At 49.2% G+C, this 25334-nt stretch overlaps 3 protein-coding genes across 7 annotated transcripts in view; 1 reads left to right on the top strand and 2 right to left on the bottom strand.

The window, feature by feature from the left end:
- Positions 1-22578, top strand: TRIM54 (tripartite motif containing 54). 3 transcript variants are annotated; one of them, XM_080812747.1, is made up of 9 exons: positions 1-528; positions 17492-17664; positions 17876-18047; positions 20090-20185; positions 20761-20994; positions 21235-21257; positions 21369-21493; positions 21617-21709; positions 22050-22578. In XM_080812747.1, exons 1-9 carry the CDS (start codon positions 361-363, stop codon positions 22064-22066), a joined length of 1101 nt encoding a protein of 366 aa, XP_080668873.1. In that variant the 5' UTR covers positions 1-360; the 3' UTR covers positions 22067-22578. The 3 variants fall into 3 exon arrangements, with proteins under 3 accessions (XP_080668873.1, XP_080668872.1, XP_080668874.1); XM_080812746.1 differs by having other exon boundaries at positions 21160-21257; positions 22050-22574; XM_080812748.1 differs by having other exon boundaries at positions 22056-22177.
- Positions 22539-25005, bottom strand: UCN (urocortin). Its single transcript, XM_080812755.1, has 2 exons — positions 23347-25005; positions 22539-23092 (listed from the first exon to the last, which is right to left on the bottom strand). Exon 2 carries the CDS (start codon positions 23077-23079, stop codon positions 22699-22701), a length of 381 nt encoding a protein of 126 aa, XP_080668881.1. The 5' UTR covers positions 23080-23092; positions 23347-25005; the 3' UTR covers positions 22539-22698.
- MPV17 (mitochondrial inner membrane protein MPV17) overlaps positions 24253-25334 on the bottom strand; it is a 10535-nt gene continuing 9453 nt past the window's right edge. The window contains exon 8 of one of the 3 annotated variants that reach the window (XM_080812754.1): positions 24253-25189. In XM_080812754.1, the coding sequence (XP_080668880.1) occupies positions 25120-25189 (70 nt within the window). In that variant the 3' untranslated portion in view covers positions 24253-25119. The remainder of the gene's footprint in view (positions 25190-25334) is intronic. The other 2 variants (XM_080812752.1, XM_080812753.1) reach the window with 2 other exon arrangements.

Here is a 25334-nt window from a genome sequence, read left to right on the forward strand (position 1 = left end):
AGGGACAAACAGTGCTGCCCATAGAGTGAACAAGAGTCATTTGAAGAACAAAGGGAGAAATTTGGGGGGACAAGAGTCATTCAGGGAGGGAGGGACAGAGAAAGCTAGCTACATGTGCCTGGCTGGGGTACAGAGCAAAGAGTAGATGAAGACAGAGAAGTGTCTGACAACAGCCATCTGAGGACGAGGGGAATTGTTGGAGGAAGGGACAGGAGAGCAAGCAGAGCTATTTCAAGAGTGAGCGGTAGAAGGGAACATAAGAACCCACGGACTGTCTAAAGTCAACGAGGAAGGGTCCAGAGGCAGTCAGGGAAAGCCAGGACCGGGGCCAAGGCCAGGGCAGGCACGATCACTGAGGGGATGAACTTCACAGTGGGTTTCAAGCCGCTGCTAGGGGATGCACACAGCATGGACAACTTGGAGAAGCAGCTCATCTGCCCCATCTGCCTGGAGATGTTCTCCAAACCGGTGGTGATCCTGCCCTGCCAGCACAACCTATGCCGCAAGTGCGCCAACGACGTCTTCCAGGTGGGCCGGGCCCGGGGGGCGGAGACCCCAGAAGCTGGCGGGCAGGGCACTCCACGCGGTGGGTGGTGGCTGTCCCGGGGTCCCAGGAGATCCCAAAGTAAGCATGAGTCAGCAGCTGCTCTGCAGGCTGGCAAGGACGGGCAACGTGCGCGGGGACCGCAGCCGGAAAGCCAGTGTCCACAGGGGAGAGAAGACCCCCATAGAAACTAGAGCCCGGGAGGGAGGTGATCCCGCACCAGGCTGTGTGGTGATCTGCGCTGGACTCGGCGTTCCAGTTTGGAGTTTCGGGTTTTGAGGATGATATGGGAGACTTGGAGAAAATACCAATAAGATAAACATGACAAAATGAGCCCTGTGAGCAAAGTCCATGATGGAACAATTTGTGTTGGAGGCAAAGCTCAGCGCGTCCATCTTTGGGGGGCAGAGTTAGACGGTGGGCAGGAGAGCGGGACTTCTAGCCAACTGAAGCTCACACCTGTGCCCCATTCCACGTTGGTCAGTAGAGGGGCCTGCTGGTTAAAGAGGACTGTGGTCACTTACGTAGAGAGGAGGCAGAGAAATGCAACCGGCTTTGGTTGATGTGAGCCTGTGGGGCAAAGCACAGCTAATCAAATTCACAGATGTTGTTTTAGCTCCTGGTTTCGGAAGGAAATGCAGCATATACCAGAATGGTTCATCAGTGGGTTTTCTTGCTTGTCGTGTGCCACTGGAACAAAGATCAGAGAGAGTAAGGGGAGAAGTGCACGCTCACATGTGTGCACACACACTCATACACACACACCTTGCTAATGAAGTAAAATCTCAGAATAGACCAAAGCTGGCCAGGTTCGTAGGCAGGGCAGTGATAACGATGCCATGAACACATATTCTTCAACTGTATCAGAATTCAGGAGGAAACGTATTGAACACAAATGATTGTTAACTTTAAGAAAATGCGCTCGCTCACTCTCTCTCTCTCTCTCTCTCTCTTTGTGGGGGGATTCCTTGGGGCAGCATGTTTGGGAAAAAATGAATGCACTAGCTAAGTCAGGCTGTCCCATAGTGGTGCTCTGTGACCTACACTTTGCTGTCTGCCATCTTCCTGTTGAGGCCCATTCCTATCTCCTATTTTTTTTTTTTAACATTTTTAAAAGATTTTATTTACTTATTTGGTAGAGAGAGTGCAAGTGAGAGAGCACAAACAGGGGGAGCAGCAGAGGGAGAGGGAGAAGCAGACTCCCTGCTAAGCAGGGAGCCCCACCTGGGACTCAATCCCAAGACCCTGGGATCATGACTTGAGTCAAAGGCAGGTGCTTAACCAACTGAGCCACCCAGGCGCCCCCCTCTGTCTCCTCTTCTTCTAATTGTCTAAACCTGCCATTACATTGTTTGGCTCCGGAATATCTCAGAGCCTGTGGTTTTCTCTCTCTGGGAAGGGCTGACTGCTCTCTCTGCTCATTCTGGACATCAAGTCACGTGCTAGAACCCTCTCCTTGCCCACCATCTTAGTTTCCCCTTGGGCTAAGTGCCTTTCTGAACATCCTTTAGGCTGACATGCCCAGGAGGGAATGGCAACAAGATTTTGCCAGCCCCTCTCATGAATTTGTAGTGAGCGCCCTTCCATTAGATCTTGAAATACATGAAAGCAAAGAGAAGTTCTGGAAGTGAGGGTAATCTGTCCTATTAAAAAAAAAAGGCCAGAATATTAAAGTACAAGGCGCATAGTATCACCAGATGGTCCCAGGGACAGGTTCTCTATATGTAGGCAAGAGGATGTTTAAATGGCCTCACCGTTGTGGTTCCTTGAAGCTCTGAAATACTGATTGGACCCAGAGAGACCTGAGACTGACCCAAACCTTATGCATAATATTTAGGAAACAACATGATTCCCAGAGCTTTGGGATGGTTCTGTGGATCTGGACTGATGTGTCTCTTCTATTTTCTTATTTTTTAAAAATATTTTATTTATTTATTTGACACAGGAGAGAGAGAGCGAGCAAGCATACACAAGTAGGCAGAGAGGCAGGCAGAGGGAGAGGGAGAAGCAAGCTCTCCGCCAAGCAGGGAGCCTGACGCGGGGCTCGATCCCAGGACCCTGGGATCATAACCCGAGCCGAAGGCAGATGCTCAACCAGCAGAGCCACCCAGGTGCCCAATGATGAGTCTCCTAAAAGTGCAGAGCACCCTGCCCCCTCCCCAAGGAGAAGAGTGAACAGCTCATTTCCTTGCTCTGCTTTATTTGGGGCAGCCTGGTGGGAGGCTGACCCAGTTCTTTGGCTGCACTTATGTATATACATCTCAGTAGATCTCCCTCCGAAAGATGAGCATATTTAGTTTTTTCGCACATTGCCTCCACATTTTGACAACTGTAGGCATAATCAGATTGTCTGTTTTCTAAGTATGGGAACAAGAATAGGACTTTTGGTAACTCTATCTTAAAACCACTTAGGAAGAATACCCTGAGAACATTGCCTAGAAAGTTGATAGAACTTATAAAACTTAAACCAGTGTCACACACACACACACACACACTTTTAAAAAAATAGTATGGGAGTTTATATCATGACAAGTGACCACCTCAGGCCCTCATTTCGCTTCTCCAAATGGAGGCAGCCATTTCCAACTTTCTTGGGTATCCTTCCAGAGATTTTCCACAGATGGGTACGTGTGTGTGTGTGTGTGTGTGTGTTTCAGCTACACTCATGGTCCTACATCTGCCTTTGCTCACTCACTCTCTCTTGGCAGTTGCTCCCACATTGAGATCTGTGTCTTCATTTTAAAATGGCTGCGTAGGGGCGCCTGGCTGGCTCGATCAGTTAAGCATAGGACTCTTGCTTTTGACTCCGGTCATGATCTCAGGGCCGTGAGATCGAAACTCAGGGTGGACCTGAGCCCGGCGCCTGCTTGGGATTCTCCCTCTCCCTTTCCCTCTCCCTCTCCCCCTGTCTCTCCCAGCCCCTCCCCCATTTTCGCTCTAAATAAATAAATAAAATGGGGGCATAATGTTCCATTGTTATGACTGGACCGCAGCCTATTTAAATCAGTCCTCTGAAACATTTAGATGGTGTCCAGTGTTTTGCTGTCCTAAAAACTGCTGTGATGGACAACAAGCAAGAATTTTAGGGAGTTGTGGGACGCCTGTCTGGCTCAGTTGGTAGAGCATGTGACTCTTGATCTCAGGGTTGTGAGTTCAAGCTCCACGTTGGGTGTAGAGATTATTTAAAAATTAAAAAAAATTTTTTTTTAAATAAAAGAATTTTAGGGATGCCTGGGTGGCTCAGTGGGTTAAAGCCTCTGCCTTCAGCTCAGGTCATGATTCCAGGGTCCCGGGATCGAACCCCACATCAGGCTCTCTGCTCAGTGGGGAGCCTGCTTCCTCCTCTCTCTCTCTGCCTGCCTCTCTGTCTACCTGTGACCTCTCTGTCAAATAAATAAATGAAATCTTTTTTTTTTAAAGATTTTATTTATTTATTTGACAGACAGAGATCACAAGTAGGCAGAGAAGCAGGCAGAGAGAGAGGAAGGCAAGCAGGCTCCCTGCTGAGCAGAGAGCCCGATGCGGGGCTCGATCCCAGGACCCCGGGATCATGACCTGAGCTGAAGGCAGAGGCCTTAACCCACTGAGCCACCCAGGTGCCCCAAATAAATGAAATCTTAAAAAATAAAATAGTTTTAGAGAACTGTGATTTTATAACATTAGGTTAATTGCCCAGGAAGCAAATTGGAAAATGTTTAATTGAACATTTAATTGAAAATGTTGAACAGCATTAAGGGTTTGGGAGAAAGTCATCCAGAATCCTACCTCCCCCAACACAGTGATTTTCACGTTTGTATATTACTTTCAAGCCCCACTGGCCATACATATCTTTACATAGTTGCCATCACAATTTAACTAGGTTTCTTTAGAACCATAATACCTCTCTCTCTCTCTCACTCTGAATTTAAAGACACCGAAATACCACATTAACCTCCTCTAATTTTTCCCTCCCTATTTCTCCACACTTGCACCCACTCAGCTAACCGAGCACTTTGACTAGGGGAAAGCTGTTGGTGTGGGAATTTGACACAAACATCTTCCCATGCGCTTCTGTATTTGTAAACTCTATTCAGTCCTAAACTCCCTTAAGCCAGCCTTCAGTTTATTTTTATACCTGCCCCCACTTCACTGTGGGCACTTGTTTACGGGCTGCAGCCTGTTGTGATTTAACAGACAACCAGAAGGCCTTGGAAGAAGGTTGTTGCGGAACAGCTTTTCTGGAAGGTGTCCATCTAGGGAGAGATGTGCAGATATGGGAATCTGAAGACACGGGCCACCTTCTCTAATAAAGGGTGTCCTGGGAAAGAGATGCCCTCTGTTTCACTCCACCCTGAAATCCAGTTCCTTATCCGTTCACTGTGAGGACCTGTGGTCATCGGGACAGACCTGCCTCCTTCACCACTTCACTGCTCCTGAGGGCACCCAGGCCTCCCCAGCCCAGTGGTGGCGTGGCGGGGAGGGGGTCTCCTTTATGAGACATTGGTTCAGTGCAAGTTGGTGAATGTCCTTTACCTGGCAGCAGGGTTAGGGATTTTGCTTACTTGACGGAAGAAACTTGGTTAGTGGAAAACAAAAAACCTAGACCAAGACTGGCTCCTGGGTTCTAGTCCCTAATCTAGTGATGTCAGGCTTCAAGCCTGTTTACACATATGTAGATTAAAAGGATGCTTTAAGCTCGTCTTTAACATCCTTGTAATTCTAACAATCTGATTTCGCAAATTCAAGAAAACTTACTATGGATTTCTTTTTTTTTTTTTCCCTAAGTTTATTTATTTATTTATTTATTTATTTTTAGCAATCTCTACACCCAACGTGGGGCTCGAGCCCACAACCCTGAGATCGAGAGTTGCCTGCTCTTCCAACTGAGCCAGCCAGGCGCCCTTGGATTTCCATTTTTTAAGCATTTTCTATTCGGTCACCGGTGTCCTGACTTGACTCACTCCTCTGCTTTTCGATCTTCCTTCCAGCCAATCTCCTGTCACAGACCCCCTTGTGCTAGGCTGGGTTCTGTCAGGCAGAGCTAGCCCCCCACTCAGAATCCCTCTCCCAACCACAGCTCAGCTTTTGCCGACATCTACATTCTTCCAAGGCTCTTCCACATTTCTCCAAATCTCTGGTCTTCTGTTACCATTTTCCCATGGTTTCTCCAATATATTCTGAAGGTCTGCATGGTCCACTATTCATTACTGGCCAGGTCATCGTTTTGGAGGAGACAGCCTTCAAACACCCCCCTTGAACTCAGAGAGCCTCTTCCCAGATGGAACATTTCTAGTAGGTGCTATGGAATATTACAAAAAAAAAAAAAAAAGAAAGAAAAGAAAAAAAAGGGAAGCGTCATACAGTCTAAAAGACAGGTCAAGGCATGTATGCCACACAGAAGCCTTAAACATAGCCTAGAATTAAATTCCATTTATATTCTCCATTCCATTTTATCCTCCACAGTGAAGAAGGAGCAGTTATTTCAGGCCCTGTGGTTCTTATACTTTTAGGGTTGTTAACAACCCTTTGTGCATTGCTGTCTCGTTTACAGAGGACCTTCACATGCGTGAGTCCATTTGAGTTAGACAGGGTGGAGGTGATTCCCCGGGGGAACAGGACACAGGTTATAGACACACAAAGAGACAGGGCGGGGACTTAAATCTAGGTCTTCCATTTCCTAGAGTGATGGAATTTCCTTTACACATCACCTCATTGGCATATGAAATTTTGCTTCATGGGACTGACTTTCTTGTGAAAATGTAAGATCTCAGAAAAGAAGAAAGACATTTCTGTGTACAACAGAGCCCATCAGTTATTTTTTAGTTTTTTTTTTTTTTAAGTACGGGTTTTTCGCCATATGCCTCTACACAATTGTTTACAAAAGCTTATATCTTAAAGAAGATATTAACTCAAAGATGCATTATATGGGGCGCCTGGGTGGCTCAGTGGGTTAAAGCCTCTGCCTTCAGCTCAGGTCATGATCTCAGGGTCCTGGGATCGAGCCCCGCATCGGACTCTCTGCTCAGCGGGAAGTCTGCTTCCTCCTCTCTCTCCCTGCCTGCTGCTCTCCCAACTTGTGATCTCTGTCTGTTAAATAAATAAATAAAATCTTAAAAAAAAAAAAGATGCATTATATACAGTGTAGTTTCATCAGGCTAAAAGCAGGTCTATCCCCTGTGCTTCCACACAGCCATCTACAAAAGCTTGCTTTTTTTTTTTTTTTTTGGTGTTTTTTATTTTAAGTTTTTATTTTAATTCCAGTTGGTTAACATACAGTGTTATTTCTTGGTCTTGAAATAGAAAGATAAACAGAAGCAGAAGATGGGATTTTGCTAACTGGGTATTAGTCAGCTGAGAGATCTTCAGTCCAATGTAGAGACGGTCAGCTCTGGAGCGGTAGTAAGCAGGTTGCCGTCTACACCTTAGCGTGAAATTGAGACCGTGTAGGACTTACAATCAGGGCAGGAAGTTCTCTCTTTTTGGACCGTGGACCCCTTTGTCAGTTTGTAAAGCCTGTGGATCCTAAGGGCGATGTCTGTGGTTTATGTAAGAAAAATGTTTTTAGGGCGCCTGGGTGGCTCAGTGGGTTAAAGCCTCTGCCTTCGGCTCAGGTCATCATCCCGGGGTCCTGGGATCAAGCCCCATATCAGGCTCTCTCTGCTCAGCAGGGAGCCTGCTTCCCTTCCTCTCTCTCTGCCTACCTGTGATCTTGTCTGTCAAATAAATAAATAAATAATCTTAAAAAAAAAAAAGAAAAATGTTTTTAAGTGCATAAAATACATTTGATTACGAAGAGACTGGATCCCATTAGAACACAGCAGGCATTCTCATACATTCTCAGCGGAGCTGATGTTGCCCCAGGGATATCTGCCATATTAGAATTTTTTTTTAAGATTTTATTTATTTATTTATTTGTCAGAGAGAGTGAGCACAGGCAGACAGAGTGGCAGGCAGAGGCAGAGGGAGAAGCAGGCTCCCCGCCGAGCAAGGAGCCCGATATGAGACTCGATCGCAGGACGCTGGGATCATGACCCGAGCCAAAGGCAGCTGCTTAACCAACTGAGCCACCCAGGCGTCCCCATATTGGAATATTTTTATTGTGATTTTATTTTTAAATTTTTATTTAGTTTTTGCTTTCAGGTAAAACTCCCCCCACCCAGCTGTACTGAGATAAAACTGACAAAAATTATGCATATTTAAGGCACCAGCATGATGATTTGGGATTGTGAACCAATCACACCAAGCAAGCGAGTTAAAACATCCATCACCTCACGTGGAATCGCCAAGTAGGCAGTACAGTGTGACTAACTCCAGTCCCTATGCTGTACCTCAGGTCTCCAGGACGCATTCATCTCAGAATGGAAAACTTGTGCCCTCTGATCAGTATCTCATCATTCCCTCCCGACCCCACCCCCTGGAAACCCCCTTTCTACTCTCTGCCTCTAGGAGTTTCACTTTTGTAGATTTTTTTGGTACTAAAATTTAATGGGGGAGGGTTGATATTAGGGGGGGGGGAATGTCTTACAAGTTTCCTGGAAGGAGCAGTAATGAAAAAAAGCTTGAGAAGCACCGCAATGTAATTACCAGAGTAATTAGAACATGTTTGATAGAGTAATGTATGTGCTCCTGATTACCACATTAAATCATGAGCTCAAAAAGTGGGCTTGAAGTAGTTTAGAGGTAGGGATAAGCGTAAATTATTTTTGGGTACTTGAGCAACAGCAATAATGAGATGTGAAATGCTCGTGATTTCTGAGGGTAACCAAGTACCACCACAACTGCTGTGGTTTGTTCCCTACATTTATAACTGAGGGAAATGCCCGATTTCTGCTAGAGCTTAGTGAAAATCAAGGTGTGATTTTTTTTTTTTCTTATCTGGGTCCATAGAATTTTCATCAAGGATCTTTCGGGGCTGTGGTCCCCAGGTTAAATACTCCTGCATTACAGGCCCCAGCATCTTCCCAAGTATCCAGGTTTGACTTTCTCCTCTGCCCACAACCCACCCACATCCAAGTGAATGGTCAGTCTTACTGATTCTGCCTCTGGCATCCCTAGGTTTTTTGTTTGTTTGTTTGTTTTAAGATTTTATTTATTTGAGAGAGAGAGAGCACAAGGCGGTGAGAGGGTCAGAGGGAGAAGCAGACTCCCTGCTGAGCAGAGAGCCTGACCCCGGGCTTGATCTTGGTACTCTGGGATCATGACCCAAGCTGAAGGCAGATGCCCAACCCAGTGAGCCACCAAGGCGTCCCTGGCATCCCTCGTCTTTCCAAGATCACTGCCACTACCTGAGGATGGGCCCATTACTTGTTTTGACTATGGCACTTGCTTCCTAGTTATCTGTGCCTTTAACCTCTCTCTCCCCTCAGCATCTATCCAAATTACCTCTCTTAGATTAATATTCACTCTTATTTTCTCTCCTAGTTCAGAAAACATGTCTACAAAATTAAGTTCAGATCCTTACCCTTGAATTTAAAGCCCTCTATGATTTTGCCACAATTTTTAAAAGATAAAATTTAAAAGGGGGGCATAGGTGGCTCAGTCAGTTACGCATCCAGCTCCTGCTTTTGCCTCCAGTCATGATCTCATGGGTCATGAGATTAAGCCCTGCATTGGGCTCTGAGCTCAGTGGGGTGTCTGCTTGAGGAATTTCTCCCTATACCCTCCCCCCCACTCTCTTTCTCTCTCTCTAAGATAAATAAATCTTCTAAAATTAATTCATTAAACTCAAAAGTCTTTCATTTAAAAACCCACCTTTCTAGCTTCCCCCCAACCCCATACCTCCCCTGTGTGTAACTTAAAATCTTAGTCTCTCTGTTCTTCTTAAACTCTTTCCTAACTAACTGTCTGCCACCTGTCTACCCTGTCTTCAAATGGCATCTTTTTAAACATTCCCTCCCTTGAACCAACGTAGTTTTTTACATTTCTTCTAGTGGTTTATCTTCTTGGTTTTTATGGCACTCTAGCGCCCCCTTTCCTTTCATGTCAGGACTGAGCATTGCATTTTTTAGAAAGATTTTATTTATTTATTTGAGAGAGAGAGAGAGAGAGAGAAAGGAGTGAGTGTGAGCAGAGGAAAGAGCAGAGAGGGAGTGGTTAAGAGAGAATCCTGAGCCGGCTCCTCACTGAGCACCCTGCCGGACACAGGGGCTCGATCTCACGACCCTGAGCTTATGACCCGAGCTGAAACCAAGAGTCAGGTGTTCAAACCACTGAGCTACCCAGGTGCCCCTGAACATTGCATTTTTAAAATATTTTATTTTTTTCTTAAGTACGCTCCACACCTGACCTGGATCTCAAACTCACAACACAAGATCAAGAGTTGCATGCTCCACCCAATGAGCCAGCTGGTGCCCCACATTTTTTAAAAGTAAAAAAATTTTTTTCAAACCCCAAAGTCCTTGTACAAAAATTAGAAATTATCTAAAAAAGAAAAAGATGGGGCGCTTGGGTGGCTCAGTGGGTTAAAGCCTCTGCCTTCGGCTCAGGTCATGATTTCAGGGTTCTGGGATCGAGCCCCGCATCGGGCTCTCTGCTCAGCAGGGAGCCTGCTCCCCTTCTCTCTCTGACTACTTGTGATCTCTCTCTCTCTGTCAAATAAATAAATAAATAAATAAATAAAAATTAAAAAATAAATAAACAAAAAGAAAAAAGAAAAAGAAAAAGGAATAACTCGTAATTCTATCCCTTGATGACAATTATTGCAAAAACATATAACTTTTTTGAAAATGCATTTTAAAAGTAATTCAGGATCTATAGAGGGAAATTTGGGAAATGTAGATGAATACAAAGAAGAAAGTTTTAAAATCACCTGGGAATCCCATCACCCATTACAAAATTGGGATCCTACTGTCTGTGTAGATTTACATCCTGCTTTTTTCATCTAAAATCATAACATGAGTATCTCCCTGTGTTACAAAGAACTCTGTTAAGAAAGGTAATGGCATAATAATTCTGTTATAACTCATTTAATTGCTCTTCAACTGGGGCACCTGAGTGACTCAGTGGGTTAAGCCTCTGCCTTCGGCTCAGGTCATGATCCTGGGGTCCTGGGATCGAGCCCCACATTGGGCTCTCTGCTCAGTGGGGAACCTGCTTCCCCCTCTCTCTCTGCCTTTCTCTCTGCTTACTTGTGATCTCTCTCTTTCTCTCTGTTAAATAAATAAATAAGATATTTTTTAATCTTTTACTGTCACATAAACAGTATGTTTCCTATATGAAAAAAATATTGTTTATTATGATTACCAAGATAATACAGGTATATAAAATTCAAGCCTCATAGATAATACAAGTGATATAATGAATAAATCCATCCAAACACACTAGGACTATTTCAGAGATGGGATTTCAGGAACTACTTCTGTGAGACAAGAAGAGGGCTCTAGGGACAGCTGGGGGAGGCACAGACGCAGACAAGTGAGAGCCTGGATCACGAGTTAAAGAGAGGGAGTTGATGGCCTCTGTGGTGTGAGGGGTAGGAGAGATTGTTATAAAACTCCTTCGCCATCTCACAGGCAAATAAACACTGGTCAGGGTATCTGAAATTCTTACCATATTTTATCCGTCAAGCTCATGGCTTGCAGAACATCAGGACCAAGTGCTAAGTACAGATTCATCATTTTAGATCTGAGGAGCCTGGGACGCTGAGAGAAATTGCCTTCCTAAGGTCGTAAATGCCAAATCCAAAACCAGATCTTCAGATCATTGTTGCTTTCCCTATATTGTGCCGCATTAAACGCCTTCTGTTAAAATATAGAAATGTTACCAAGAAGGGGTAACAATTTTATCCACATATCCAGTACAGACGACTTTCTCAAAATAACCACCAGCATTTGAAAAAAATTTGGGACATGAGACAGACAAGTTTCGAGTGAGGAAGGAGTCAGGAAAGGGTTAGAACAACTCCCCAGTCTTCATTCTCTTTTCACCTTCCTGATTTTTTTTTAAAAGATTTTATTTATTTATTTGTCAGAGAGAGAGAGGGAGAGAGCGAGCGAGCACAGGCAGAGTGGCAGGCAGAGGCAGAGGGAGAAGCAGGCTCCCTGCCAAGCAAGGAGCCCAACAAGGGACTCGATCCCAGGATGCTGGGATCATGACCTGAACTGAAGGCAGCTGCTCAACCAACTGAGCCACCCAGGCGTCCCTACCTTCCTGATTTTTGCCATAGCTATGTACCACCTGTGCTATGGTTGATTATTTCTATTTAAAAGGACTCACTTTTAGGGGCGACTGGATGGCTCAGTCAGTTAAGCAGTTAAACGTCTGCCTTCAACTCAGGTCATGATCCTAGGGTCCTGGGATCGAGTCCTGCATCCGGCTCCCTGCTCAGGGGGAAGCCTGCTTCTCCCTCTCTGTCTACCCCTCCCCTCTGCTTGTGCTCACTCTCTCTCCATCAAATAAATAAATAACATCTTAAAAAAAAAAAGGGACTCACTTTTAAAGCTTAAATGTTCACTCTATCTTCATTCTAAATGACAAAATTCTTGAAAAATCACTAACTATGTAGGCTGGTTATTTTTTCTAATATGCACAAAATAAACACATAAAAATTTTCGATGTCCATTCGCATGCCACCTAAAATCTTCATGCCTGTCATCAGTATGTACACCACACTTGGAGAAACAGCGAGCTAGCTCATGGGTAACACAGAGATGGCCTCTAAGCAACATGCGTGTGCCAAGAGTTAAGGAGCCTGGAAAATCCAGAAGATAAACTTAACTATTTCATTACTGGTCACATTTAGCCCTAGTGCGAAAGGGCACACACATATATATATATATGCCTGCAGAGGACTGTCTAGCGACTGATGTGGGGTGTGGAGTTGGGCAGGAGAAACATTGCTAAGGCAGTCACAGGAAGGGGGGTGTGCCCTGGAGGGTAAGAGGAAAGCCAGCCAGCCACCCCAGGGAGGATCCTGCAGGAGCCGCAGGCAAACCGCAAAAAGACCAGGGGTGCAACCCCTCCCCACCCCCTGCCAGTGAGCTCCCCAGCTCCCCAGAAAAGTGCTCTTCAAACAAAGGATTTAGGTTGGACTGCCTGATATGGACTGTCTCCCAGAGACAATCCCAAGAGAATGGCAGTGATTAGCTGGTGGGATGAGCTGCTAAAATGTCTTTATGGGGTGGGGAAGTGGTGAAGGAGTAGCGTGCTTCCTGGTCCATCCCCCTTGGCCCAGACATCCCAGCAAGTTCTGATTGCTTTTTTTTTAACTTCCTTTTAGGGGCACTTGGGTGGCTCAGTCAGTCAAGCGCCCGACTCTTGGTTTTGGCTCAAGTTGTGATCCCATGGGGTCGTGGGATTGAGCCCCGGATAGGGCTTGGCACTCAGCAAGGGTCTACTTGGGGATTTTTTCTCTCTGTCCCTCCTCACCACTCTCTCTCTCTCTCTCTCAAATAAATAAAGAAATATTTTTAAAAACACTTTTTTATATTATGGTAATGCATAATATAAATTTATCATCTTAACTACTCTTTTTTTAAGATTTTATTTATTTGACAGAGAGAGACACAGAGAGAGAGGGAACACAAGCAGGGGGGGTGGGAGAGGGAGAAGCAGGCTTCCCGCAGAGCAGAGAGCCCGATGCAGGGCTCGATCCCAGGACCCTGGGATCATGACCTGAGCTGAAGGTAGACACTTAATGACTGAGCCACCCAGGCACCCCTCATCTTAACTGTTCTTGAGTGTGCAGTTCAGTGGGATTAACTATATCCACATTGTTGTATTATCATATCCAGAACCTCTCATCATTCCAAACTGAAACTCTGTACCCATTAAAATACTAACTTCGCACTCCCCGCTCCCCAGTCCCTGGCAACCACCATTCTACTTTTTACGTCTATGAATTTGACTCTTTTAGGTACCTCATATGAGAGGGATCATGCAGTATTTGTCCTTTTGTGACAGACTGATTTCATCTAGCACAATGTCCTCAAGGTTGACCCACACTGCAGCATGTGGTCCTGATTACTTTTGTCCTGTTACTTTCCACCACGATCTAGGTGACTGTCAATGTCACCCACTCTACTTCCTGCTGTTGTGTCAAATGTGAATTTTATTTCTATATTGCTAACATATTTTACATGATTTCTTAATTCTGCCAGTTCACTTTTCTTGTCCAGCTTTGATCACTTATATCTCTTCTTTTTCTTTAAAAATCTTTTTACTTATTTATTTGACAGAGAGAGAGAGATCACAAGTAGGGGGAGAGGCAGGCAGAGAGAGAGGGGGAAGCAGGCTCCCCGCTTGGCTTATATCTCCTGTTGGATCCTTTCTGCTTACCTCTCCTCTTTGAACAGGGGTAATTCTGAAGCTGAGGGTGAATTCTTTACTCAACCCTGTATTTACCTTGGCTTTCCTCCACTGTCCACCCAAATGTGAACCGGCTGGCTGGATGTTATCATTGCTTTGCAATCTCTGTTTGGTCCTTTGGCTTCTTTGGTGATCAGAGGGGTCTGACCTGGATGAGTAGGCAACTGAGGGTCTCAATTGGGTTATGTTGCCTCAGAGTATTTTTCCACAAAGAATCTGAGGAATTCTCTTTCCTGGGGGCACGTGGAGATCCATGGGAGGAAGTCTCCCTAAGATGGGAGCGGTTTCCTTTCCTTTTCACATTCTGGTTGCAAGCTGGGCCCTTATATTGCTTCATGGGGTTTTGGTGTTGATGGGTCAGAGTTTATCTCTGCTCCCATAACATCAGTCCGCAGTTGCACAGCTGACTTCTACATTGTTTCTTTCCTTTGTGAAGCGTTGGTGTTTGGCCTTACTAAAATCTGTTTTACCCGAGAGTCGGAGAGGTGAATATTAGTTCTGGGCATTGCTCTTCAGGTGGCCTCAATTTTATTGCCTCTGACAATGTAGTATATTGATTTTTAGGATGGACTCGGGTCAGAGTGCCTGAGTTCAAATATTGGTTCTGCCACCTATTAGCTGATAACCATCACCGATTTATTTAACATCTCTGGGCTACAATTTCCTATCTTGGAAATGGGGCTAATAGTAGTACCTATTTCATAAGGTTGATAAGAGGTTTAAATGAGTTAATACAAATAAAAGGACTTAGAGCAGAAGCTGGTATGAAGTATGTGCCCAGTTAGCCACTGTCCCTATATTTCCTGTAGTCTAAGTGGGGGGGCAGGTAAATGTTCATCTCCTGCACCATATTTACAAGAAATCCTTGAGAGTTAAATTCAGTAATGTCTGGGAAGTCCATAGTTTGGTGCTTGGCACATAATAGGCCCTCAGAACATGAGTTGAATGTTAAATATTGAGTATAGAGGAAGGAGGAACAGTACAGAGAAAGGTGGGGGAGAGAGGCCCGTCAAGTTTGTGCTTTGGGCTAAGACTTCAGAATATTGTCCCCTTTCCGCCCATTCAAACATTCACTGAGTATCTTTATATGCTAGCCACCAGCACATCAAAGAGAAGCCAGATCTCTCCAGGAACTTGCAGACTTAGAGTTCTCCCAACAGCTCCTTACGCACTTGGATTCTAAATAATGAAAGGTAATTGCATTAAGTAAGCAAAAGCCCAGTGATCTTATACTTTAACCCATTGCCTAAAGAGAATGTTCCAGCTACTGAGAAGGACAAAGGCACCAACACAACCTTGGATAATCTCAGACTAATCCGTTTGGCTTTATGATGGCCTGAAGTATTAACTTCTTTTTTTTTTTTTTAAGATTTTATTTATTTATTTGACAGACAGATCACAAGTAGGCAGAGAGGCAGGCAGAGAGAGAAGGGAGGAAGCAGGCTCCCCGTTGAGCAGAGAGCCCGATGCGGGGCTCGATCCCAGGACGCCGGGATCATGACCTGAGCCAAAGGCAGCGGCTTTAACCCACTGAGCCACCCAGGCGCCCCTGAAGTATTAACTTCTTATGATTCACAAGAATTGCCCCCCAAATGTGACATCTGTGACATGCAGTCACTCTCACCAAGGCAGGCTTGCCCACTGCACAGGCGTCACGTTTCCTGCCTTGCCTATACCTCTTGCTTTTAAAGTTTCAAACAAGACTGTGGCCTCGGACGCTGGTATGTATTCTGGGTGCTGTCGTACACAGGAGGAGCTCTCTGGCTGATGTCCAGCTTAAGAATTTGGAGAATTCCATCGAACTCAACTGTAGGAAATACATCTAAATTTGCAAAGTCACAGGTAGTCTGTTCTCCCCCTTAGTCTCTATGAGTTCATGATCTTCCAGCCAGATAGGACTAAGTTCTGCTGTAAGTGACAGAAAACCCAAAATAGCAATGACTTGAGGAAGGTTAAAACATGTTTTTTCTCTTAAGTGGAAGTATAGGCCGGCAGTCCAGGACTGCCCCATCTGAGACTCACTCCTTTTATCTTGCTGCCATTCTCATCATGTGACTACCTCCTGGCTCAATATGGCTGCTTCAACTTGAGCCACTCCAGCTTCATTCCAGCCAGCAGGAAGGAGAAAAGAGGAGGGGATGTCCCTCCATTGAACATACTTGCTAGAGGGGCACCTGGGTGGCTCAGTGGGTTGAAGCCTCTGCCTTCGGCTCAGGTCATGATCCCAGGGTCCTGGAATCGAGCCCCGCATCGGGCTCTCTGCTCAGCGGGAAGCCTGCTTCCTCCTCTCTCTCTGCCTGCCTCTCTGCCTACTTGTGATCTCTGTCTGTCAAATAAATAAAATCTTAAAAAAAAAAAAGATACTTGCTAGAAATGGCACAAAACTTTGCTATCTACATCCCAGTGGCCAGAATGCAGTCACCTGGTCACACCCAGCTAGAAGGGAGGCTTGGACGCACAATCTTTATTCCATGTGCTTAACAATTCAGAGGCTTTCTTACCGAAGAAGACAAGGTGGACATCGAAGGACAAACGGTCTCTGCCAGTCTCTTATCTCTCCTGCTGTCCACAAGTTGACTCTTCTGTCTTCTCTGAAGACCAGCCTTCCTGTTCACACTTTCTGACCCCTCGGGTTTCACCAGACCAAGGGCACCACAGTGTCAGCTCTTGGCCCAATTCCACGGTCTTTTCGGTTTCAAAGTCGCACACTCTCCAGCCACCTCCGCCTCTGTGTCTCAACTCCAAATTCCTAGAGAGAACATTTGACTGGTTCTGCTTGGGTCAGGGGATCACCTCCTCAACTCTGAGCCAATCATCTGTGGCCCGGGCCATGGCAGGGCTCTCCCCTTCAGGATGGGATGAAGCAAGTTCTCTAAGAGGTGTAAGTGATGAACATCTCTTGTAAACCCACCTCCTGAGTTTACTCTTATCCTAACACCCAGCCTGCTGGGTAGATGTCGCTTTGCTCGGTTTGCTTGTCCGTAGGGCAGGGATGTACGTATTCATATCTTATCCCCAGAGCCTTGCAATTACCTGGCACACTCAATATTTGTTGTAGAAGGAATATTCCAATCTCATCCTTAATTTTACAGACACTGAATGTTTGCTCAAATTTACATGGTAGAACAGTGTTAGGAGCAGCCCAAGAACACAGGTCTCCTGACTCCCAGTCTCTGGGGGTGGTTTTCTAGAATGACCCAGCATGGTGTCATGTGTGTTATTATTCACCACTCGTCTCAGTTTCCCTGCCAAGAGCTCCAGAGAATCTCCCCCCAGATGTGGGCCATGTGAGCCCCAAGAGGGGGCTGGCTGCACCACACAGAGCCTATTTTCAACCTTAGCCTTCCTGTCAACACCAGTGTCTTCCCACACCTGTAAGCTGGGCCCCTTTGGAGAAATCCCATCCCGACTGGGCCCTGACCAAAGTTAGGCTCTGGATGCAGGGATGCTTAAGGAGTAATGAAGCAAAAGTGGGAAAGACGATCTCCACGGCCACCCGCCTGAGCTGCTCTCAGAGGAGGAGGGCCCCGCTGGAGGAAAGAGCTCATGCCTCCCCATTCTGCCGTTCTACACCTCCGCCCTCATGACCTTTCCCCCTGCCTCCTCCTCCCTGGGCCCTCATGCCTCACCGTGCCTGTTCTCTCATGTTACTTGTCCCTATAGGCCTCGAACCCTCTGTGGCAGTCCCGGGGCTCCACCACGGTGTCTTCGGGGGGCCGCTTCCGCTGCCCATCTTGCAGGCATGAGGTTGTCCTGGACAGACATGGTGTCTATGGCCTGCAGCGAAACCTGCTAGTGGAGAACATCATCGACATTTACAAGCAGGAGTCTTCCCGGTGAGCCGTCAGCACCTCTTGTCCCTCTAAGTTGCAGAGCCTGGGACACAGCTGGGGAGCCCATCGGTCAAAGGGGAAGGGCTGAAAGAATCAGCTTGCCTCTTTAGAAATCAGAGGATGGGACCCTGGGCAGCCCCACACTCGTGGGACACCCCCCCTTCCCTCCAGCCTGGCCCCTGACCCTTCTGCCATCCCGCCTGCTCCCCGCCAGGCCACTGCACTCCAAGGCTGAGCAGCATCTCATGTGCGAGGAACACGAAGAGGAGAAGATCAATATCTACTGCCTGAGCTGTGAGGTGCCCACCTGCTCCCTCTGTAAGGTCTTCGGCGCCCACAAAGACTGCGAGGTGGCCCCGCTGCCCACCATTTACAAACGCCAGAAGGTACCAAGCAGCTGAGGGAGCAGGCGTGGTGGGGCTGGGGACAGTGGACAGGGTCTCCAACCTCAGCCTCTCACTCCACTTGGCTTTAAAGGCTGCCAGATCAGAGCTACAGTCCCAGCTCTGTGCATGACTCAGTGTGACCGTAGGTAAGTCACTTGACCTCCCTGGCCCTGACTTTCCTCGCTTGTAAAATGGGGACGAGGGTGCCAAGTTCCAAAGTTGTTTTAAGGATACAATTAGATAATGGATACCAGAAACTTCGGTTTGGTGGCCTAGATACTCTCCAGGCCCTCTCACCACCACACAACTACATTTGACATAAAACATAACTTAAAAATTATATCAGTGGGGCGCCTGGGTGGCTCAGTCAGTTGAGTGTCTGACTCTTGATTTTGGCTCCGGTTGTAATCTCAGGGCTGTGAGATTGAGCTGTGTGCTGGGGTCGGCGCTCAGCGCTGAGTCTGCTTGAGATCTTCTCCTGCTGCCCCTCCCCCTGCTCACACTCTTGCTCTCTCTCTCATAAATTACATAAATCTTTTTTTTTTTTAGGATTTTATTTATTTATTTGACAGAGAAAGATCACAAGTAGGCAGAGAGGCCGGCAGAGAGAGAGGAGGAAGCAGGCTCCCCCCTGAGCAGAGAGCCCGATGTGGGGCTCGATCCCAGGACCCTGAGATCATGATCTGAGCCGAAGGCAGTGGCTTAACCCACGGAGCCACCCAGGCGCCCCTACATAATCTTTTTAAAAAATAAAATAAAGGGGCGCCTGGGTGGCTCCGTGGGTTAAAGCCTCTGCCTTCAGCTCAGGTCGTGATCCCAGGGTCCTGAGATCAAGCCCCGCATCGGGTTCTCTGCTCAGCAGGGAGCCTGCTCGCCCCCCCCAAACACTCTGCCTGCCTCTCTGCCTACTTGTGATCTCTGCCTGTCAAATAAATAAATACAATCTTTAAAAAAATAAAATAAAAATTATATCAAAGGGCAAAAGCCAGCAGTATTCCTGAACTAGAGAGATGAGACTATGCTTCCAGACCCCTGAGAGGTGGACACCTGACCTGAAGATTCCCACGAACCCAGGTTAAGCTGGGACCTCAGGAACGAAGGCAGTCAGACGTGCTGCCCGGCTTTTGACAAAAGTGAATGCTGAATCTGCCTAGAGGAAAACCCCCTCAATTCAGGCCCTTGGGTTTTCCTTAGATTTAGAACAACAAAATATTAATTAAAAAATGAGAGTACAGAAAGAAGTATAACCCATGAGTAAAGTCGGTGGAAACAAAAAATACAGATATTAATTAATACAGATATTAATACAGGTATTAGATATTAGATATTTATTAGATATTAGATATTAGATATTAATACAGATATTAGAATTATTAAAAAATCGAGAGCCTTTGTATATAAAATACTTTCTGAAAAAGATGGAATAAAACCCCAGCGATAATAGATTACCAAACATGCAGATTTAACAAAGAACCAAATAGAGCTTTTAAAAACGAAAATGTGGTTGTTGAAATAAAACACTGAAAGGGTGAATTAAACAACAGATTCCTCTGAAGAGAGAATTAGCGAACAGGAAGGGGGGCCTGAAAAAGCAGCCTTGGATGCAGCACTGGGAACTGAGAAGGATGGACACATACGTCACCTCAAAATCACAGAATGAGAAAACAGAGAGAATGGAGAAGAGGCAATAGTATCCTAACAGATTATTACGAAGAATCTTTCCAGATTATGGAAGGCATGAATCTACAGATGAAGCATTTAGTCACGGGCTTGGCATTTGGTGGATATTTTGCGAATGTCTGTTCCTTTCTCAATTGGTAGTGGAGGCCATTCTCTTTCCACCCCCTTCCAGAATCCATAAACGTGCTTCCACACTTCTTGGATGGTTCCAAGCCATCTAGATCTCTGGGATGGCGGCTCTGATGGTGGGGTGCCAGGGCAGTCCTCTCCCAGGCGGCTCTGGCTGGGATGGGAGGGGTACAGCTGCAGACAGCGTCCTCCAGCTCTAAGGGCTGGCCTGTGTGTGTGTGTGTGTGTGGCAGAGCGAGCTCAGTGATGGCATCGCAATGCTGGTGGCGGGCAACGACCGTGTGCAAGCAGTGATCACGCAGATGGAGGAAGTGTGCCAGACCATCGAGGTGAGTCTGGGTTTCTGGGGGGTGAATCCCAAGTAGTGGGGTAGTTTAGCCAGGCTGCAAGGTTTGAATCCCAGCTGTGCCCCACGGCTAGCTCTGTGGCTTTGGTCCACTTACTTCACTTCTCTGTGCTTTGGTGATAATGAGAATGCTATGACGACTGGATATGTTTGAGAGTTAAATGAGATAATACAAGTAAAAACTAGGGCCAGAGATACCCCTGAAGTCCTTTAAAATCTTGTATTTGCTAAAGAGAGAAAATCTTAAAAGTGTTCACAGGGGGGGAAATTGTAACTATATTTAGTGACAGATGGTAACTAGACTTGTTATCATTTCACAGTATATACAAATACGGAATCACTACATGGCACACCTGAAACTAATATAATGTTAAAAGTCAATTATATCTCAATTTTTTAAAATCTTGTAATTGTTACTGCAAAGACCTGGGAATGCTCGGCCACTGTGTGTGGGGAACTCTCCTTCTTGGCTGTCTGGGGCGTCCCTTAAGTGGGGAGTGGGACAAGTGGGTGAGTGCTCCTCCCGCTGGAGGTCTCATCCTTGCTCCCCGCCTTCAGGACAACAGCCGGAGGCAGAAGCAGTTGCTCAACCAGAGGTTCGAGGCCCTGTGTTCCGTGCTGGAGGAGCGCAAGGCAGAGCTGCTGCAGGCGCTGGCCCGCGAGCAGGAGGAGAAGCTGCTGCGAGTCCGGGGCCTCATCCGCCAGTATGGAGACCACCTGGAAGCTTCCTCCAAGCTCGTGGAGTCCGCCATCCAGTCCATGGAGGAGCCGCAGATGGCGCTGTACCTCCAGGTGGGCCCTGGCGGAGGGAGGCAGGCCGCAGAGCGGCTGCGGTGGGCGCCTTGGCACATGGAGGGCTGGGCTCCGGTCTCCTCTCTGGTCCCCACTTGCCCCACAGCCCGGGGCAGGTCCCCCCTGCCTGAGTCCGTTTTCTCCTCATCCCCGCCTGCTCCGCAGCACTGCGGGCACCAGAAAGGGACTCTGCCAGCGCTCGGCACGGTGCTTATGCTCACCCTCCTTTCTTCCCTGCAGCAGGCCAAGGAGCTGATCAATAAGTGAGTAGGCGGAGCGGCAATGGCAGGGAAGGGGCTGCCTGGGCTCCGCCGCCACGCGGAGGGGGGTGAGGGGACTGGGGCCGGTCCCCCTGAGCGGCTGCCGCGCCGCAGGGTCGGGGCGATGTCGAAAGTGGAGCTGGCGGGACGGCCCGAGCCGGGCTACGAGAGCATGGAGCAGTTCACCGTGAGCGTGGAGCACGTGGCCGAAATGCTGAGGACCATCGACTTCCAGCCGGGTGAGGATGGGAGGGGGCGGCGGGCCGCGGGGACGGGGCGGCCGGAGGGGACGCCGGGGGCGGGGGTGCGTCACGGCCCGGAGCGGCAGGGACCCCACCTCACGGGGCCTTCGTTGGGGCTAGGCGCTTCCGGGGAGGACGAGGATGAGGAGGTGGCACTGGACGGGGAAGAGGGCGGCGCGGGGCCAGAGGAAGAGCGGCCGGAGGGGCCGGAAGGTGAGTGCGTCCCGAGGGGCCTGGCGGGGCTGGCCCTACGCTCCGGTTCCCCACCCGCCCCCCCGCGCCCCGCTCAGCCTCGGTGACACCTTCCTGCGGCCCCAGGAGTCGCTGGTGGCCTCCTCTCTGGAAGTGCCGCCCTGCCCCCGGCAGGAGGGCGCCCCCTAGCGCGCGTGCAGAAGTACTCTCTTTCCCACCAGCCTTTCCCCTTGGGCTCTGGGAGACCCGGCTGGGTGGGGCGGTAGAGGAGAAAGCCACGTGGCTGGGGAAAAGGGGTGAGTCGGGGTGCGGAGCTGCCTTGTTCCTTTGGGGCGCCCGCCCACCGAGCTTTCTTTCCTAGGCACAGGCGGGCACTGACCCTTGGGTCCCGGCGCTGGGGTCGCGGAGGACCTGCGCAGAGAGCGCTGCGCCACCCAGCTTGGCGCCCCGCCGCGGGGGAGGGGCTCAATAAAGGGCTAATGTATCTAGACCCGCGGCTCCTTTCACTGCTCACTCTCCGCCTCAGCTTCGGAGGCGACCCCATCACCATCCTGCCCTTCTCCGGATCTGGGACCATTTGAGGGGCGGAAGTGGAATGACCCCTGTGGGGCATCTCCTTGATATCAAGCACGGGTTCGCGCGCTCAGTGCCAAGGGAAGAGGGTCGGGGTGGTGCGGCGGCACCAGGACTTTGAGTTCCTGGGGTTCGATGGGGACGCAGGACACCGGCTGCAAGCGTTCTGCCGAAGCCCTCGGGCAGCATCCCGTCCCCTCCCGCCGGCCTGGGAGGCCGCACTTTTCCACGGGCTCCCACCCTGCTGTGCTTCCCCGCACCCCACATCCGAGGCCAAAGGCTCTTCAGCACTTTTATTAAAAATTGGTGACGCACGGAGTGCTCCGGGCATCCCTGGGCCGCTTTAGCCCGCGGGACTGGGTCCGTTCCAGCCGCGCACGCCCGGCCCGGGGGTGGGGAACGGGGGTCGAGGTTCTCGTGGCTGCAGACCCCGCCGATCACTTGCCCACCGACTCGAATATGATGCGGTTCTGCTCGGCGCGCTCCCGCTGGCTCTGTGTCCGCGCCAGCTCCAGCAAGGTCCGCAGCAGGTGGAAGGTGAGATCAATGGACAGCGGAGGGTCGTCCCGTCTCGGCCGCTCCCCCGCGGTCCGGGATCCCCACCGGCCGGGCCCCGAGCGGCGCGGGAAGCGCTCCGCCAGCAGCAAGAGCAGCGCGCGGGCCCCGCCGTCCTGGTTTCGCGCCCCGGGGCTCCAGCGCAGACTCGGGTCCCGGACTCCGGCCGCCGCCGCCTCCGGGCTCCACTGGCTGCTCCCTGGGCGCAGCTGTGCCAGGAGTAGCAGCGCCACCAGCAGCGCCGCGCGTCCCCCCTGCTTCATGGTGCCGCCGGCCCTGGACACACAGGGGCAGCGCAGGGTGAAGCGCACATGGGGGAGTCGCAGGTGGCACCACTCCCCTTCCCGCGCGCATCCAAGCCCCCCTGCCGCGCCCCTGCGGCTGCGAGCTGGTACCCACAACCTTCCCTCCATCCCCAGCGGCTGCCCAGCCCGGTCCTCCCTCTCTTCCCTTGGGCGAATCGCGGTGGGTGAGCTGAGCGCCAAGTCCTGGCGCCGAGGGAGTCAGGGCGGATGCTCAGAGCCACTCACAGGTTGCCGTAGAGTGTCTGCGTGCTGCGGGATGGGGCTCCAGTCTCCGTCCCTCGGGTGGGCTGAGGGCACCGCGGGGAACCCGGGGTCTGTCCCGGGACCGCCGCCAGCCTTATATAGCTCCAGGACAGCTCCGACTGACGTCAGCGAGAAACATGCACTGATTGTAGAAGCAATGACGGCCGCAGCCTCAAGTCTGGCCGCTCGCTAGACCCGGAGGGGTGCACCTCACAACCCCAGACTCTGGGTCCAGGGGTCAGCACTGCAAGCGGGCCCCGCCTTAAGAGAGCAAGAAGCCCCTGGGGCATAACCATTGCTCTGGGAGCCACGAGGCCCTTTTACCTGCTAACAACAGCCAGCAGGGACTAGGGCCAGTGCCCAGATCAAAGCAGTCAAGTGCCTGGTCTTCTGTGGCTGGACTTCATGGCTGTCGGTGGCACCCACCCTGCTGTTGGCCTCTAGAAGGGGCCAGAGGCATTGGGAGAAGGTTGCGTTACTCTAACCTAATCCCTAGTGCCTAGTCCCCACTATCAGTTCGGCAAAGGCACTCAGGAGCACAGCCGTCTCCTGGCTCCCGCTCTGGTACGACCCCAGACCCCAGATGCAGCTCCCACTGCCAGGTTGCACGTGGTCTTATGCCAGCCCCGTGGTCCAAATTCTAGGCAAGACTGATCGAGGCACCATTAGAGAGCCTCTGGCCTCTGGGTGGTTTCAGACTACCAAAGACAGGTCCATCTGCTTCAGAGTTTGCCCCCAAGAGGCATTTTCGCCAAGTTAGTTTTTCTTCTGGCAATCACAGCAGCAGTATTACTGTACCTTTGACCTTCAGTTAAGATCACTTGGTAGGAAGTAAGGGAACTTGCCTTCATCTCTTCACACTGCTTTACCAAAACTACTATCAACTCCATATCTTATAAACAGCAAACATTTATTTCTCACAGTTCTAGAAGCTGGGAGGTCCAAGCCCATGGCGCCGACGGATGTGCTATCAGGAGAGAAGCAGCTGGCTAACTTTCATAGCGAACAACTTCTCGCTATGTCCCCATACAGTGGGAGGGGTGAGAGATCTGTCTGGACTGCTTTAAAAAGGCACGAATCGCTCATGACCTCATCACCTCTGAAGGTCCCACTGCCTAATGCCATCACCGTGGGCATTAGGTTTTCAACAGATGAATTCTGGAGGGCACACAAACATTCATCTGTAGCACGTGGATTCAAGTTTCCACTCTGCCACTGGCTGGTGGTGTGGACACGTCACCTCACTTTTGTGAGCACACCTGAGTGTGCTCCTCCATAGGAGATGATCGGGATTGGCTGTCTCTAGACTTCTTCCCAGCTCTAGAAATTCTGACTGCCCCATAGTTTCTGCTGGGTCCCCCACATCGTGTCTGCAGGTTTCAGACTACATAATTACCAAACAGATCTGTGGAGGTGCCATATACAGGTTCGGGGCCCCCAAAGAGCCAGAGCTCCAGCTGGGCTGGGAAGGTTAGAGAGCAGATCTGTCTGTGATGAGTGGGGGAGATGGCACTGTGGGATACAGGGGTAAGTCAGAGCAGACGAGACCATACGCATTTATGGAGTGCCTACCACATGGTGGGGATAAGAACATTATAAAGGTTATAACGATTTCAAAAGAAGTCAGGTGCTAAGTCCATTAAGTTCTGAGTGATCATGGAACCCCAGGAAAAGCGATGTGCCCTCTTTTAGGAGGCTGAGTGCACTGGGGTCAAGCCACAGCACTGTCCGTGCAGACACTGGGGTGAGGCTGGCCTAGAGCCGGTGGGCCTTCCACGACAGGTAGGAGTTCCAGACGACCGCGACACACTGGACAACGGCCAACCTGCAGCACAGGGGGGGTGGCATCGTGAGGACAATGGAGGATGAGGAGCAAGCATGGGGGGTGGGGAGAGCTGGACAAGTGCTATGGGAAAGGAGGGCTGGTCTCTGAGAACGTCTACACTGAGGTCTCCCTCCTTCAGTACTGA

The sequence above is a fragment of the Martes martes genome (assembly GCF_963455335.1).
Source record: "Martes martes genome assembly, chromosome: 9".
NCBI classification, from domain to species: Eukaryota; Metazoa; Chordata; class Mammalia; order Carnivora; family Mustelidae; genus Martes; species Martes martes.

Bases quoted from the DNA above. Each gene is read 5' to 3' on its own strand.
- TRIM54 (XM_080812746.1), top strand. From the start codon at position 361: ATGAACTTCACAGTGGGTTTCAAGCCGCTGCTAGGGGATGCACACAGC. The intron at 18,048-20,089 runs GTACCAAGCAGC...TGTGTGTGGCAG, and splicing joins CCATTTACAAACGCCAGAAG to AGCGAGCTCAGTGATGGCAT. The intron at 21,258-21,368 runs GTGAGTAGGCGG...GCCGCGCCGCAG, and splicing joins GCCAAGGAGCTGATCAATAA to GGTCGGGGCGATGTCGAAAG.
- UCN (XM_080812755.1), bottom strand. From the start codon at position 23,079: ATGAAGCAGGGGGGACGCGCGGCGCTGCTGGTGGCGCTGCTACTCCTG.